This window comes from Pogona vitticeps, chromosome 1, assembly GCF_051106095.1.
Source record: "Pogona vitticeps strain Pit_001003342236 chromosome 1, PviZW2.1, whole genome shotgun sequence".
In the NCBI taxonomy this organism is placed as follows: domain Eukaryota; kingdom Metazoa; phylum Chordata; class Lepidosauria; order Squamata; family Agamidae; genus Pogona; species Pogona vitticeps.
In genome coordinates this window covers 233,437,692-233,456,166 of record NC_135783.1, presented here as the reverse complement: position 1 = coordinate 233,456,166, position 18,475 = coordinate 233,437,692, and the positions used below count along the sequence as shown (strand labels likewise).

Genomic DNA, 18,475 nt, shown 5'->3' with positions numbered 1-18,475 from the left:
TTAGTCAAGCCCTGAAGTTTGGTCAATATTGTTACAGCATTTTAGAATGACAAACTTTTTGTTTATCAATCGTACATGATTCCAAGAATGTTCTGTTTAATTCAAGCACTGCAGTTTTATTCAGAGACATTAAATACTTTTATGTTTAGGTACGTCATTGGAAAAAAAAACCAACCAGAGATTTTTCTATTGTACAATATCTTTTTAAAGCCATCTATAAACTACCAGTTATCACTATTAAGTTCCCAAATTTCTTACAGGTTACCTCAAAAAGTCCTTTTATTGAATATTTCAAATGCTGTTAATATACATTCAAATGGCAAAATGGTACCTATTATGTTCCACCACATTCATACAAATCCCTAACTGTGATTCTTGCCATTTCTGCTGCCACTGCACACAAGAGTTTTCAAACACTTGTCCTCCATGGCCCAAAGACAATTGCCTTTGATAGTCACTGACTGATACATAAGAGGAATTAAGCTGTCTTTTTCAAATTCAGCATGCAATATTTCATGAACACAAAACCTCATCTGCCATTTCTCCCCTTTCATATGAAAAAATGACAGGCAAATCTTTAAAAACTAGGGCACAGAAGACAGGAAGAAATGGGCAGTTTTCATAATAGGAGAAAGAAGCAACAGGAGGATCCATCTTGCAGCACTTATTTTCTAAAGGATCTGGCATCAGGGGTGAGCAGTGGAATTGACCAACTTGGCGGCTGACAGAGATCAGCAAAGAGTGAAAAAAAATCAAGCCTACTACTCAGAGCTCCAAATGGGCCTCTCCAAATCTGAATATAAAAAACAAAGAATCAAGCTTGAAATGGCAAAACAGGAAATTTTAAACATCAAAATATTTAGTGTTGACAAACTGGACTGGAATAATACATTTTAAATCAAATAATTCCAAAGCGCTTCATTCTGGAAAAAATGTCAAGACTCAGAAGTAATGGTGTGCCTAGTAAGGCGAGCCATCACTCAAGCAGTCATGCAAAATTTGCTGGATTAATATCAGTCAGATTTCATGGAAAGTCTCTCAACATATGCATTGTTAAAATCTGCACTTCAGCTATAGGAGGCAACTAAATCAGGATGTGCTGATAAGAGGTGACTGGGACACAAAAGTTGGAACTACAGTGAAACCAAACACTGATGTAGAATTTAGTCTAGAAGTGAGAAAAGAATGAGAATAACCCCCTTAGAATTCTGTGAAGTCAATTTCAGACACCGTTGGATGGCAAACACAGAAATAGATTATATAATTGAAAGCAGGTGGAGAAATTCTTTCCATTCTGCAAAAACAAGATCAGGACAGACTGTGATATAAGCTATGACTTGTTAATATAAAAACTTAAGTAAAGCTGAAGAAGAACACTTTAAAACAATCAAAGTGCCAAAATATGATTTAAATAATAATCTGAATAAGACTATGTAAACAATATATTTGCATTATTGAAGTCAACTGTCTGTGAACTAGAAGAGCTTTGGGTTTATGACAGTGATATTACTGTATCTAGAATTAATGAAAATCCCACAGTCCAAAAGGGGAGGGAGCCTCAATGGGTGACTGGTGAAATATATAGCCAGAAAGCCTGTTCATACAAATTATGCCATTTACGTAAGGCTGATGATGTCTTCTGTCATTAACACATTTAAGGCTTAACCCCTTTTCACATAAGTTATATGAAGATGTCATCATCAAGGACAACCTTTCAGATAAGAAGTGACACAAATAGTGTTGGAATCCTAAATGCAACATATCAGGTAGTTGCATGTTGGGAAAAAGAAACCTATTATAATAATCATTGCAAAGAAACAGAACAGAACAACAAAAAGGGAAAACAAAAGATCTCTTCTGCAAGATACAAGACATCAAAGAGAAATTTAAGCCATGATTAGAGATGCTGAAATATCAATAGGGAAATATATTATCTAAGCAGGATGATACAAAAAAAGATGGAAACGAAATACAGAAAAGATGCAAGATGACAGACTGCTACAAGGAAGAATCCTGTTATGAACAGCCTTTAGTTTTAGAAAGGGAAATGGAAACTGATATCAAAACAACTGGAATAAATAAATCACTAGGAGTAAATCAAATACTAGGAGACCTACTCCTATATAGGGAAACAAAGTGGTTTTCCCATGAGCAAAGGTGTAAAACAAGTGCATTTCTTCTCTCTGTTTGATTTATATGCAAAATACACAAAAGCTTAATTAGACTGATATGAAAGATGAGTGAAAAGTTGTAAAAGAAAGACCAGTAATATACAGCAGTAATCATCATCACCGTGTGCCATCAAATCAATTCTGACTCATTGCGACCTTTTTCAGGGTTTTTCAGGTAGAGAATACTCAGAAGTGGTTTACCATTCCCTCCTTCTGCGGGGGGGGGGGGGGCATCCAGGGCTGTGCTTGCCCATGGCCATACAGGCTGGCTCTTCTCTCAGGAGGCACAGTGCGGAATCAAGCTCCCAACCTCTAAATTCACAGCCAGATACCTAAACCACTGAGCTACATTAGGAAGACAAAAATAACGACTGCAGAAGAATTTTGCAAATATAGAATGAAGAATTAAGAAATTCAAATTTTTAAAGAGCTGAGATACCTTGGTTCAATCATCAGTCCAAAAAGAAGCTGTAGCAAAGATATCAGAAGAAAACTAAGAGTTGGAAAGGCAGCTATTAAGTAACTGAAGAGTAAGAATGCACTGCTTGAAAGCAAAGCCCAGATTGTTCTATACCAGGCTTGTCCAACCTGCGGCTTGAGGGCCGCATGCGGCCCAGGTTGGCTCACAATGCGGCCCAGCGCAACTTTTTATTTTTAAAGAAATTCCAAAGTTTCAAGTTACACTGCCAGTGCATGACTGCATTGCGCTGTCCCCATCAATAGGTGGACCCCCTCCCAGCCCCATAAAGCCACCGGAGTCAAAGCTGGCAGCCTCTGCTGTCTAAGATCGCAGCTGCCGGTAAGCACACTTGGAGCGGGGCTGCGGAGGATGGCTAGGGCTGCCCTCCCCCTGCGGCCCAAACCAAATGTATGTGCAGCCCAAACCAAATTTTCATCTTCTAATGTGGCCCAGGGAAGGTGAAAGGTTGGACACCCCTACTGATTATTACAAAGTATACATGTAAAAAATGGGGAATGAAAAAAGCTTTCAGTAAAAGAATCAATTTGTCTGAAACATGGTATTGGGGGAGAGCTTTAGAGATACCATGGGCCATCTGAAAAACAAAAAAAAAGTGGATTCTAAATCAAATCAAGCCTAAGCACCCACAAGGAATTTTAATGACTTGACTGAGGCACTTGCACTGTGGGCATACCATGAGATATATAATTAGAGATGGGGGCATTCATATACAAGCTTCCCCGCACAGGTGGAAATAACGAGGGTCCAGCCCCATGGAGCCAGACTGTCCACTCTCCATTTCACCGCTGCCGCCAGCTCCATGGAGGCTTCCTATTGCGCTGTTCTCTGCAATGGATTAGCCACTCTGTGACCTAGCAGAGAGGCTTGTCATCCCACTTCCTGCCAAGACTGAGGACAGTGGACCCTCTACTTATGGAATTAATCCGTATTGGTACGCTGGCTGCAGGTCGAAAAGCCTGTAGGTCGAGTCTCCATTGACCTACAATGCATTGAAAACGGATTAATCCCGTAACCGGCCATTTTTGTTCCATTTTGTTTTTTTTCTGTTCAGTAGGTCAATTCTCCAGTTGCAAGTCGAACCTAAATTTTGCGACCAGAGAAGTCTGTAACTCGAAAAGTCTGTATGTCGAGGGTCCACTGTAATGATTGCGGACAATGGTGCGATAGGAAGGTCCGGCGAGCTTGCATCAGCGGCGAAATCGTGAGTGGACAGTCCGGCCCCATGGGGCTGGACCCTCGTTATTTCCACCTGTGCAGGGATATTCATATACGAATATCCCCATCTCTAATTATAAGACTTGCTGGCATTAGATTAATGCTAGGAAAAATAGAAGGCAGTAAGAAAGGGATGGATTGCCTCAATATAGGAACCACAGCTTTTAACCTTCAAAGCGCCAGCAGACTATTAGTGATAGGACCTTTTGAAGGAAATTAATTCATAGGATTGCTTTAAATCAGAGGTAGCTTGACAGCACAAGAACAATAACAACCAGAAAATGGATCTGGCGGTTACGGTGGAGAGCTCAAGAAAAAGTCAATTCTATATGCACTCTCTATCTTTTAAAAAGGCAAAATCTGTGTTAGATATTATTACAAAAAGGACTGAAAACTTTTAAAAAACAAACCACTGTAAACCTGGAAAAAGGTGCAGGGAAGGGGTCTGTTTACATTATTATAGTCAAAATAATCTGGTTGATTTGGTGATGGTGTAAGGATCTCTACAATAATTGCATGATGTAAACAACTTGTATTACAATATGCATCCATGCTGAACATTACATTACATTGGCACTGTACAAACGAGCTAATTATGGAGCATAAATGGCTGATTTGATTACTTTTAAAAAATTCTCTCCCTGTATTTGCTAAAAAAAAACTGACAATATCGCTTCTAGAAGAGTTGAAGGCAGTGAAGAGAAAGGACAATATCTAGAATGGTACTTTTTTTGTTTTCCTACTCATCAGTGTCCTAGCGTGCCATAGCATCAATGAAAAGATTGATGGGTTGCTGCCATCAAGAACATTTACATCTCATCTGCATTGATATTCCTATGAACTTGAATGTCCGTATGTAGGTACCACCTCTTGGGTATTAAATTTTGCTTCTCCTGAAACTTAAAAGGGTTAAAGCACAGTCAGTACTATCAAATTTGCTGCTTGCTTGAACAGAGAAGATTAAGTGGGGGAAGTATTTACAGAACTTTAAAAATATGTCTGTTTTAACACATTATGATCCACATGTATCAAAAGTTAACATTTTAAAAGTAATTCACTGTCATTATGTTTTACACTGCTTGAAAAGTAACTTGATCCATTATCCGTTGTATTTTTCATTACTTTTTCATCATTTTCTTTTTAAAAACCTCATAAGAGAATTTTATAAAATCTTGAAAATCCCTCTGCTGAAAACAGTTACAGTACTTTAAAAATAACTAATAAACTAGAAAATGCTACTCCTTGCACCAATAAAAACTCATGACCGCTTATTAAATATTAGTTTTGAGATATAACTCCATCATAGCCTCATTATTCCCCCAAAATAATACAGATAACTATGTTAGTTGTAAATCTTTCAGTCCAGAAATAGAGAAGTGAATGTTGATCAGCAGCACTGCCTCAGGCAGATTTACTTATCTGAAATATATCCTTCTTCATAAAGACCCAGGACATGCTACTGATGGCTTGCTGAGTAATACAGTGGATTTGGAAAGGATATTAAAGCCCTTTTGTATTAATACAGAGCTGAAGCTGGATTAAGGCATCAATAACTTCAACCAGTATTCAGACTGCTTACTGTCTTCCCATACATCCTCAAAAAGACTGACATTTTTAAAAGAATTGTTGAAACACAATGTAGAAAGGGCAATTTCAGAATTAAAGTACAGTATGTGTTTAAAAGTGCAAGAGGCAACATGGTAGAGAGAAGAATTCACATTCTCAAAAGCACTGAAGAATCAATGTGTAAATTATCTAGTTTCAAAACAGGTGAAATTTAACTTCACTCCATATCACTACCTCTGCTGTTCCTCTTAGTAATGATACCTAAGCAGGTGACTGAATATCAGCTTTATGAACAGAATGGCATAATAGCACAGTATTCTTGGGTCCAGATTTCTTGCTGTGCTCTTATTTGTTGTGCGTATATTCTAAAATATTCAGTTTGGCCCCTCCCACTGTCTTCTTATTCTCTCTTACTTTTTTTTAATGGACATTTGGGTCACAGAAAATCTGCATTTAATCTAGCTGCCATTTATAGGGTTGTGTGTGTGTGTGTGTGTGTGTGTGTGTGTGTGTGTGCATGTGTGCGTGCGTGCATGCTGAGGACAAGTGTATGTGTTTTTTTAAAGGACATAAATAATTCAGTTACATCATTTTACAATGTCCTTTAAATAATGACCAAAATGACCGTGTCTTTTAATAAGGTGAACGTCCTCTACTTCCCTAATTGCCACAGATGTCCTAGTCTGCAAAATCTCAAATTCGTCTGTACCTTTTTAAAGCTCAAGTGACCCAAACTGGACACACTAAATGTGGTGGAACTAATGCTTTAGCTGTACATATAACAAAGATCATTATTCAAAGAAACAGTTCCCTAATAAAGGTATTTTTGATACTGTTCACAACATTGAACCTAGTGTTACTTCCTCACGAAAAACCCTATCTACTCCAAGAGCACCTGTTTTACCTACCGCCCAACGATTGGAGGGTAAGCCAACAAAGGCAGTATAATTACATCTTTTTGATGGTTTTCTCTTTTTTCCTCTATTTATTGCCCCCTTTACTGAGATTTCCCCACATGTAGATTCTGTTCTATATTAAAAATCCCTCTGCCCCCTTCTCCTAAGCATACCCACACTATGGATGTGAACAGTCCTTCTTCCCATGACATCTTAGTGGTACAGGGAGGGAAATAAAGATATTTAATAAATAATTCACAGCACACAGATTGAACCTTTATTCCCAAGATCTTCTGTAGGAAATGATTACATACACTGTTTAAAACTAGCCTGTATTGTGGCGGTCAAGGCTCATATACTCTTTTAGCATACCGTTTGCTTAGTCTTATTCCTGTGGGCCTAAACACCTTCCTATCTATTAATGGCCTTATGCGTCTCCAACTTCAGTGTAGTTTTTGCCATGCTGATCTGTGTAACAGGAACCGTATTCTATCCAGCCACTGCCATCTCCTCCCTTCAAAGACCCACTGCTTTGGCAACTCTGCTCCTGAGCTGGCTTAGCCTACTGCCCACCTGTCAGTTCTCAATCTCCACTCCATCTTCTTTGCCTCATGGGACCAAATGAATGTTAAATGGAGGTTGCCTTCCTTCCAACTTGGAAGCAATTGTATTATTGGATAGGTACAGAAGGGGTTGAATGATTTAAGAAACATCTCCAATTAATGAAACCATGTCAGAAAATTCCAAGATCGTCTAGATCGTGTTTTCTTTTCTACAGAGATCAATATTTATTTAATTAGCCAAAAGAATGGAGGAGGTTAAAGAAGAGAAAAGAATTTAATTTGCGTGACATGACTTGCCTTGCACGAATTCATGCTGACTTGCACTTAACTAAAGTGCTTTTTATTTCACCTGACTCCCTCTTTCAGCCCCTGTAATCTTAAAGTGTATACGTGCATGTGCGTGCAATAGGAACTAGAGCCCTCCTTTCTCTTTTATACTACACAGAAGGATTTTGCAAAAATTTCAACATTTCTGAGGCTAATTTGGGTCATCCTAAATTCAGTGACTTTCATATGCAGTCATTTATACTGTAGCTACATCCACAAACAAAATGTATTGGATAGGGTGCAAATGCAATGGATAAACACAGAGGTACATGTTCAGGAAGCAAATCCCCTAAGGCTTACTTCATCAGGTGGTAGATCTTGAGTAGGCTATTGAATAACACCAGTTCAGGATTTAACATGGATGAATTTCCTTAGCCTCTCCCTTCCTTCTGCCCCATAACCACTGAAAATTCCTGCTTACCAAATGAAAGGCACTCAGTTTAAAAGTTCAACAGGATTGTGCCACTTTAAATTACAGATGGGAGAATTACAGTTCTGAAGTTCAAGTACCTTCATTAAATTTAAAGGGGGGAAAGCCCCGCACATAGAAATCAGTTTTCTAGCTGACATCATGTTCGACCTGACATGCTCTTTTTCCTCCATCAATAGAGAGAGAGCTTAAATGGGAAACATCTGTATAAATACATTGCATTTAGTTACTCAAATACAGTACTCAAAAACTGAGTTTTTAATACAATCAAAATCAGCCCAGTAAAATGGTTTTTAAAAACAAACTCAATGTAAGTGATAACAGCAAAATCATTAAAAATCCAATAAAACTGAGTATGATATTGAAAAAGCAACAGTGTCACAGACACATCAACTAAAAGTCTCAGAGAATGAAAAGGCATTGCTAGCATCTTTAGCACAACTTCCAGTGAAGGGAGGAGGGAGCAATTACTTTAGAAAAGAGGTAATTACTGACATGCAAGTGCAGAATGACCAATATGTCCCAGTGGGCAAGGGAATGGGGTTTGAATGAGGCCCCTAGATCCTACTGTTGTCCTTTGTGGACAATGCATGCAGCTGGTAAAGGTTCCCCAGTTTAGTCCAGTTGTGTCCGATTCTAGGGCGCGGTGCTCATCCCATTTCCAAGTCATAGAGCCAGCGTTTGTCCAAAGAGAGTTTCTGTGGCCAGCGTGACTAGACACAGAACACCATTACCTTCCCACCGAGGTGGTACCTATTTATCTACTTGCATTTTGCATGCTTTTGAACTGCTAGATTGGCAGGAGCTAGATTGGCAGGAGCTGGGACAAACGATGGGAGCTTACTCTGTCTTCTGACCTTGCAGCACAGATGCTTCTGCGGCTTAACCTGCAGTGCTACCACATCCCTATATGCAGCTGGTACATGTGATCAAAAAGTGTGTAATGTCTGGATAGATGTATCTCATTTGCACCCATCTACTTACTGGCATTTGGCAGAATTTTCATTTGGAATTTACAGCTATAGGTCAGATAAGTTGCAAATGAAGAATTTAGCAAAGAGACATCAAAACCAAGAAACAAGCAAGCACATTTGATATGTTGAAGGGTTGCTGCTGAATACCAAACCCTATTTTTCAGCTGTGAAAGATATTTTTAAATTGCTTCTGTACAGGGGAATTCATTTGGAAATACATTGGCAAATGCATATATCCTCCTCTTACACCACTATTCCTCCACACGCACAAATCTTCCACTGCTATGCATCTGAGACACAAAGATGTGCAAACGAATCCATGGTATCTCCCAACAATCAGTCTTTTCTGCTTAAGGGACCTGTTCTTCTAACAAAATACTTATCCGTTTAGTTTGGCCTTGTACAATGCTATGTTGAAGAGTTACTTTCAAAAGTGGATCAAAACTGGGAGTGGCCCCCACTGCATCACACTCTAATTTCTGCACCTGTTCCAATTGTTAAAGTTGTGATCAGTAATCTTTACTCTCTGCAAGTTAATTAATTGGTTTTAAGGGGTATTTTCCCTTGTGTATAGGTTACTTTGTTGATTATAGTTGCTGGGTGCTTTGTTATGTGTTAATTACTACTGGGATACCCGTTAACTTGTCAGGTTCACTTCTTGATAACAGAAATACCAGGCTTCTATTGAAAAAGGTTGCCAAGACAACTAATACTCAGTGAAGATGGCAGCTTTTGGGGGGCGGGGGGCGGAATAGACCGACTGAACAAGCAAGGCATGTGGTTACATAAAGCTGATGTTCCATGTGGCCTTTAAATAGTTAGAAATAACTATCTCTATCTCTATCTCTCTTTGTCTTTTTTTCACATACATATATTTGATGCATGTAGGAAGCTCTAATTTGATGCTTTCCAAAAAGCAATGTTGCAAAAGATTTGAATGGTGGATGAGAAAGGATGGAAAACAATCAGAGACCATGTACAGAATGAATTGCAGAAGAAAACAACAGTGTGTGTGTAAAAATGCATGCAAATGTTAAGAGGGAGCACGGCCCAATGGTTCCAAACCTAAATACTGAAACTGCACTACAATACTGGGCTTATTTCCCCAAAGTCAGACATTTATAGATATGCCCCCATCCGTTTCAATTACCTTATGCTTGCAGCAAGAATGATGAGCAAAAGAGGCTCATCTACTATGGGGAAACCAGGTTTACCCAATCCCTGTACACTGAAACAGGCAGGCAGCTGAAAGATAGAAAATGGCCCAACTACATAGTCAGAAGAATCATGATGCCATTATTGCTGGATAGTACCACTACCACTTCAGACAGTAATCAGTGAAAAGCTGCATGGATTCTTAAAAACCAACCAACCCAAAAACCTTCACATTGGGAAGAAGACTAGGTTGGGTAGTCCATGTGCGTCCGCTGATCACACAGCTCAACATATGTATATTCTGAAAACCCACCAAAGCAAATTGCAAGCAACAGAACCACTGGCATGCACTGCAAGTTTGTGAGTGCATGTCTGTGTGTAGACACATATATAACATAGACTGACTGACGGATGAAGCCTCTTACCTTGAATTCCATAGGTGTGTATTTCTCATTCTTGGGAGTTGTGTTGCCTTTGTAATGTAGGTGGTTGGGAGTAGTGGGGTGGATTACAGTTGACTCCTGAGACTGCCGTTGGCAGCGCTGGCAGTAAACGTAGATCACAAAGGTTAAGAGACTGGAACCGAAGAAACAGGAGACGCCTGTGGCAATGAGGTGAATAAGACTAAAACCTAGGGGAAAATAAAAAGAGCAAATCAAACCCCCTACTTCCAGCACCAACACATTATTCAAAAGGAAACATGCCATCAGCAGCTTCCACTATTGTCCTGTGATGTGCACAAAACACACAAGGCTTCACACAGTATCAGCATCATTCTGCCTACTGCTGAGAATGCATACTCTAGCATGGCCCTTTCTCTCCCATCTGCCCCACAATATCCATTTGGTGCATCCGCTCACTTTCATTTTGTCGATTTCCCAGTGATCAGTACTATGCAGGTGAGAGGACATATAAACGGTGCCTGTCTCTTCACTGGGTTCCAGAGGACAACTTGGTATCATCTCTTGTATTTCATGTGAGAATCCTTGCATAATAAACACGTCCTTGATGCTGAAGCCACACATAAATTATCACTACAAGAAAAGGATATTTGGACAGCTAAGGGATGAGTGACAGCACTGGAAAACCAAAGGGCAATTTTCTGCTTCCTTGTCACAAGGAAAATGCAATTTTGAAAGCAGACAGCGTCTTGCTTTGTAATGCCAACTGACATAAGCTTTCCTCCCCGACTATCAGTCTCCTCATCGTAGTTCTGCTTTAATGGGATCATATCTTGCTCTTTTAATCGCCTTTCTTTCTCCTTCTATTGATACTGAAACTAAAGTTGACAGCCAAAAAAATGAGACATACAAACAATACACGTGAATGGGTTTCAAAGAATGTGTATGTCATGGAAATAATGTAGGCAGAAAAAAAATCATATTTCTCTGAACCAAAGTGGGCAGGGGAGGACAGGGACACCTTCATAAAATATTCAAGAAAGTAGTTGACAAAGTAAAGCAGAAATACAGTTAGCTCTGGCTTGGAGGCAGGCCATTGCAAAGTATGCTTTGGTGAGCTTCTTCCTCTCTTGGTGGGTTTCTCTGGCAGCCACAGAGGCTGGTGAATACAACACACTGAAGTCTAGCTGTCATTTAATTCCCCATAAATCAGTTACACTACATCAGAGAATTTGTGGGAAATTGAAATGGTGGCTAGATGCCCAGCACTCAAGAGTATCCAGATGACAAAAATTGAAGAGAAACCTGAAGAGGTGAGCCTTCCTTGAGAACTGGGACCGTGGAAGTTACCAATGAATGCCAGGTGTTGTTATTAACTCTGGCAAACCCCCCCCCCCCCCAAATTTAAATGGCTTCTACTTCTGAGTTGCTCTTAAAGAGGGAAGAGCTCCTGTCCTTGCCATTTGACAAGACAAAGAGCACACATGGTACCAAGTAAGCTGCCTTCCTTATCTATGATGTTTCCAACACATGCTTGCTGGTAAAGACCTTGGACCCCTCTCTTTTCTGGTTAATGTTCAACTTCCACTTCCTATCACAGCACATCTCTGAAAAAGAATTCATGACTTCTCCTTTCTATGTGCACTTGCTTCTTACAAATCACAATTTAGTGAGTGGGAGTTGATAAGGATAAGAGAGAATGATGAGTTGATCTGTTGGTGAGCAGAAAAAGCAGAACCTCTGCTGGACGCTGACACCAATGAGGCAATTACCATGTGAACACTTCAGCTACATGGTCACTGGAGTGAAAGTTCTAGGAGTCTAAAAGATGTTTCAACATAACTCAATAAAGGTACAGATTTCAAACAGTCCCTCCCACTCCAGTGGATTACCTAAGAAATACACATACACAATGCAAAAATACAACAGACAGTCAGAATTGCTTAAAAATTTAGAGGAATTTTCGAATCATAGAGCTAAAAGGTCACCAGGATTTATTTAGTTTAAGATATAGTTTCCAACATCCGTTTATTCATAGAAACTGAAACCACTCTTACCCCCTATAACACATGCGTCAACCTCAAGGCCTGTGAGTCAAATCCGGCCTGCTGGGCCATTTCATGTGGCCCTCACAGTATTGCCTCCTATTGTATAGCATACAATACACAAGCGCTTACTCGGTCACCCATAATGCTCCACAAGGATGCTGGAAATCCGCCCAGCGGGACTTCTAATCCCAGCACTCCAAGCAGCGAGGAGTCAGAAAGTGAAAATTGAATGAGGAGGATTGTATTTAATATGAGAAAGACCTTTTTACAGATACAACCGGCCCTTTGAGGGCAATCATAATGCCGATGCGGCCCAAGAAGATATTGAGTTTTATACCTCTGCCCTATAAGATCTCTCTGCTTTTCAGGTGTGCTTCCATGTTACTTTGTTAAGCATCTGGATAACACAGGTATTCTTTGCATGTACAAGCTATTGGTTTCCATGAGAAGACCCTTTGGTTGTTGCTTTTTAAAAAGCATTTTGCTATAGATGGTGTGTTGCCCTCAATCCCATTTATGATAGGTTGCAGGATAAATTTCTAATGATTACTTTTTTGCTCGCAACTGTGGGATGCTAAGAGACTAATAATATTAGTCATAGTGAATGTAGATTATAGCAATAAGAGTACAATGGCAGAAGAGATCAGTGAAAATATCAATACCCATGCATAATGATGAATATAAGGTTAATAAGGGAACCTTGGACTGAAGCAGGTGTTTGACAGGATGAATGAGGGGTGCAAAAAGCCAATCTTGCTGTTAATAGAACTTAAAAGAAAGTCACTCACCAAGAGCAAGTTAGATTGGAAGTTTTTGTTGATGTACTGTTTGTCTTTTCTGTCATGGCCATAACTCATTTTGTGTGTGTTGAGAGTGACTGATGAAGAGGTCAAGAGCTATCTGAAAGCCTTACCACAAAACTAGTTTATGTGGTGCTTTGGAGGAAAACAACAGGAACCCCTAGGCATTCCTTGATGACCCCAAAATCTGTTTGTACCAATTGTACTCACTGTAAACTGGCACTCATCACGTAAAGAAAAGCTAATACAGGTTTTTATGAGGGAAAAAACCATATTCTTTCTTAAATATGTCTGGTCTATAGTATTAATGTGTACAGTTCCCTACCAGTTTAACATTTCCTGGAACCATATTAATTGTTGACAACATGTTTAGTGCACAATATTCTACTTTCTAGAGAAAGTAGTTGGGTGAGAAGCTAAACATGTTCTGCTAGAGAGCCTCAGAGCCCTTTTCATAGACACTATTCAGTAGTAAGATTATATGTTTGTTAAATCAACTTTCAAATCTGTTGTGCAAATACACTCTCCAAGGAAGAAGCAGAACTTTTTCACATGGAAATCATTGCAATATCGGAATATTTTTTGTATTGTTGTCAGATTCTGCCATACATTAAAGCTTCTACAGAAAAACACAATATGGGGAATATGTCTAAGGGCATCTTTACACTACAAACATATATTGGTTTTATACTCATGTATATGTCATGAGTATTGCAATTCAATGCTCCTGCTGAGAAACGTTTGTTAGCAATTCCAAGTCCACAGTTCCCAGAATTCCTCTGGGAAGAAAAATCAACTAGCAAACCAGGTTGCACATATTACACAAATATATTCGAACAATACATCAATATGTAAGAACTTTCAGACCTCCCAAATAAATGCCATTTGAAGTCAAACTGGCCAACGTTTTCTGCTATCTATCCAGAGTTATTTCATATATCAAAAACTGTAAACAACCATCACACAAAAAGCACTTTCCACACAGGTTAAATATTTTAGGGGAAAGATGCTAAATGAAAATAATCCAGGGCAGTGCAAATGTTATTGTGGCATTTTGTGGTCTATGGTTTACCTTAGAGAACTGATGAAGAGTCTGTGGTCCTCCAAAGCTTATGCCATTTTACTTTTTAAAAAATTCTAATGTGCTATAAGACTCTCCTGTTTTTGATGCAACAGACTACCTGGTTGTTCAACTGCAAATATTTATAGGTAGCTCCATTATAAAATACATGAAAAACCAATCTTCCCTCTGCCGCTTTCAAAAGTGTCCTGCTGCGACTTGTAAGGTAATATAACAACCGTTCTGCTTAAGGAAACTGCCTTCAAAGAAGCAAAATAAAACAAGTGGCAATTGTGATATAACCAAGTTCTTGCAGGAACTGCCTCATAAAGCTTTCCACAGACAATTTGTATCAATATAGCTTTGGTGGAATAGGGTCCTTTAATGGAACTCGCTTAATACTGTATGTCCATTACATTCCTATTCTACCAGTCGCTCTCTGCGAAATCAGACTGCTAAATCTTGAACTATGTACATGTAAGCTTTTTAATCTGGACACCAATAGTTTTGCTATCTCTCCCTCCTTGATGGAAGCAACTGCTAAATAAAAGAAATACATAGCCAAGTCAAATAAGACCATCAAAATATTAGCAACATTCAAAAGTACTATATACGTGACAATGTTTACACAGGCAGCCTGACGCTGCCTATACAGCTTATATAGTACATTGCAGCACTTCAAGCCTACCTCCTCATTCTCTCCATTTTTTCCCCACCACCTGTCTTTAAATGTGGGTGAGAGTTTTTATTATTATGATTATTGTATATAGATATGGTCATTTTCTTTCTTTCAGTGTTAAAAAGTCTCAGACAACTACTTACAGCAGTACAAGACTCTCCCATGCAGCCTCCCGACTGGCATTCCGGGAGGTGCGACTCGTTAAAAGGCCGAAATGGAGAGAATTTGCTTCTGTGCTTCCCCCCCCCCCCCAAGTCCTCCTAGAGGAGTTTTCCCAACTTCAAGTCACATCTCTGTCAGCTCTGTTTCAATTGCCTTCTCTTATATCAAGGTGGAGTGGGTGAAAGGCACAACAAGGGCTCCTTTAGACGGGAAATGCTTCTTAAGAGGGTAATCTTTTGGACATTTATTTAAAAGGGCGAAACCACAGTAGAAGGAGAAGAAGGAAGAAACTCTGGGGGAAGGGAAATGCAAGTTGGATGTCTTCTGGGTACAGTCTTCATTTGAAGAGAAGAATAAAATTGCAGGATTTATTTATTTGTTTATTATTATTATTATTATTATTATTATTATTATTATTATTATTATTATTATTATTATTATTATTATTATTATTATTATTATTATTATTATTATTATTGGCCTGCCTTTCGCCTTGAAAAGGACGCAAGGGAACTTGCAACAATTAGAAGACAGTATTTAAAGCTAATAAAGTAAGTATACAATACTAAAAGGATCAATGAATACGACACCAAAAACATAAGCAACACTAAAACACAGTCAATCAGTAAGGCAGAATAATCCATTTTAAAAACCCACTCAGGGAAAGCTTGCCTGAAAAGAAAAGTCTTGGCACACTTGCGTAAGGACAGCAAAGGCCTAGTCACCAGTGGGAGGGAGTTCCAGAGTCTGGGAGCAACAACAGAGAGGGCCCTCTCCTGTGTCCCCATCAAACAGGTGGAACCAAGAGAAAGGATTCTTCTAACGATCTTGAGAAGGCTCCTAAGGAAGACGCGGTCCTTGAGATAGCTTGGGCCCAAAGCCGTTTAGGGCTTTATAGTTAGAACCATCACTTTGAATTCTGCCTCAAAATAGATCAGCAACCAGTGGAACGGCTGTAGCAGGGGCCTATGTGATCCCTGTGTCCAGCCCTAGTTAGCGAGCTGGCTGCTGCATTTTGGACCTGCTGAAGTTTCCTGACACTTTCCATAGGCAGCTCCATGTAGAGTGTCTTACAGCTATTGAAGCAGGGTAACAAAATGGTGAATTACTAGATTGATGAAATATATGTGACTCAATGAGTGAACAATGGATGAGTGTTTTGGATATAACTGACCATGCCTACTTTTGGCTTCAACTACAAACATTTTTGAATACCCTGACATGTGGTACCCAGCCATTAGCTCAAGGACATGTGTCCCGCAAGGAGAAAATAATTCCCCACAGTTGACCTTAGGTATGTGGAACGAACTGGAGACATTTTGGTAATCTTATCACAACTCTTTTCTGCTTATCCTCCTCAAAGCTTTGAAAGTCTTACCTGAATAGGAAGCCGAAAATTCACATTCACATTTTACTTGAAATTAAATTTAGTGACAATTGTACAATTGCCAGAGCACTTAGGAAAATGAATCTTTCTCCATCTTCCCCCCCCCCAAGTTCATTTAAGAGAGGAGTTACAGTGGAAAGGTCTAAGATCTCCCCAGTAATTAATTATTCTGAGAACCTCCCTCCCTTAAATTGAAGACTTACACCAGAAAACTGATTTGAGAACACTTTTTCTTCCTTCTTTGACTCAGACAATGAGACTCCATTGGAATTACAGCTATCAATGGGATTTGAATGACAGAGATTAACGTCTGGGTTGATGCTTCCCAGAAAAGTATAGTCATGTTAAGATAAAAATAAGATCTATAGTTAGTGGTACTTTACCTCCACAGTTTGTGCTCTCATCAATGCTTGATGCTGGCAGGATTACTAAACAAAGAGAAAAAATAGTGGGGGGGGGGAAGAGAATGTCATTTTTGTCATTAGTGACACAGTTAAGGCAATTAAGACCCCTTTGCTTAATGGTGGGAAATTAATCTCAGCAAAACAATGAAATGCAGCCAAAAACACACACACTTCCTACTGCACCAAAACACTGACAGGATTACAAATTATCTGAACAGAACACACAGTAAGCCTGCTTAGAAATATGTTTAATTCTGGCAAGAACTGTTCAATTTATAGATAAGGTTACATAAAAAGGAAGAACCTGTGCAATCCGGCTTGTGTTCATAAAATCTGTGGATATTTTTGAATGCCACATGGTCTGCTTCAGAAACTTGTTGACCAACATATGTCAGGGTATCAAGCCACTGCTTCCATGCTAAGGGAGGCACGCAGCTTGTAGCAGGGCTTACTTCAAACATATCTTCCAAAGTTAGAATTGCAGCTCCTTTGGAATGGATTTACTGTATTACCGCCACCAAGTTATAGCAATGGCTCCTAGTTAGATGACTTTTCTTTTTAAGGGCAAAGACAAAGTTTGAAGGAGAAGTTGCATCATCAGTTATTATCAATGATAGGTCAACAGAAAATTAGCAATAGGATGTTGGATCTGATGTGGTGCTGCGAGGTTCATCATATGTTTTAATGCTGAATTTCTGTTAGTGCTGCAGAATGCCAAGTCCCTGGTTATATTAAATGTATGAGCCACAGATTTCTTCTCATCCCCATTGTTTAGAGAGGTTAGTCATACTAATTCTACAGAAGAAACACACACACACACACACACACACACACAGAGAGAGAGAGAGAGAGGCTAATTCGCAGATAACTAAGCAAAGCTTTTTTTACAAATGACCAACATTAACCCAATTTCTTCCCACATCTACCATCCTAACGAACAACTGCTTAACTTTGGCATCTTCCAGCCTGCAGAACACTCACCTCCTGAATGAAAAGAAAAATAGGCACCATTCCGTCTGCCCACCATTGTGGATGGCATTGCCCTTTTAGTGTCAAAACTTATAATTGTCCTTTTACTGTTAAAACTTACAATCAATTTTTTTCCCAAACAAGTGGTAGAAAGCTCATCTTTCCATCTCATCTGTTAAAGGCCACTTGACCCAAGCCCTTTGATTTCTCATTTATAATGAGAAATGGTACCTACCAGGGATCTCATTGTACAAGCAATCTTGGTACTGTGTGCTGTTCCCGGCACATTGCAAAGACCCAGGACTGTGGATTTCACAGTAACGACTGCGAAACTGGATTCCATCTTCATTACACAAGCTCCATTCAGACCATTCGGACCAACCACCTAATAAACAAGGATACCAATACAGTATTATATTGTGCAGAATTACTATGCTATGAGGAATAAACATAGCCAAGTAACCTCTGAACATGAAAGTCCAACTAAACATTTATGATTCACACCCAGCCCCCTTAGCAGAGGAAGTCCCCATTAGGAAGCACAGTGGGCTGAAAAACAACGCAACCAATTCTGCACTTTACAAAGATCAAGTGCTGTGGTTCAAAAATCTTGAGTTATTTTTAGAGAGTGGGCAGCACTTTTTAAATCATATTATTTAGAAGTCACCTTCTTTTGACATCTCCTTTGAGGTACATTAGTGGAATTACATCAGTCCTGGAATCCTGAATACGTTCTTGAAACATGAATTGTAACATAAACCCAAATGACAGCATCATAAAATATTGT

The 18,475-nt window shown here is 39.3% G+C and overlaps 1 protein-coding gene across 9 annotated transcripts in view; it reads right to left on the bottom strand.

Annotated features, from left to right (window-relative positions):
- Positions 1 to 18,475, bottom strand: part of SEMA5B (semaphorin 5B) — a 506,649-nt gene that overhangs the window by 20,301 nt on the left and 467,873 nt on the right. For 8 of the 9 annotated variants that reach the window (XM_072985220.2, XM_072985226.2, XM_072985227.2 and 5 more), the window contains 3 exons: positions 17,924 to 18,073; positions 16,699 to 16,743; positions 10,204 to 10,409 (listed from right to left, as the gene is read on the bottom strand). In XM_072985220.2, the coding sequence (XP_072841321.2) occupies positions 10,204 to 10,409; positions 16,699 to 16,743; positions 17,924 to 18,073 (401 nt within the window). Of the gene's footprint in view, positions 1 to 8,496; positions 9,869 to 10,203; positions 10,410 to 16,698; positions 16,744 to 17,923; positions 18,074 to 18,475 lie in introns of those variants that run through there. The other variant, XM_078376513.1, reaches the window with a different exon arrangement.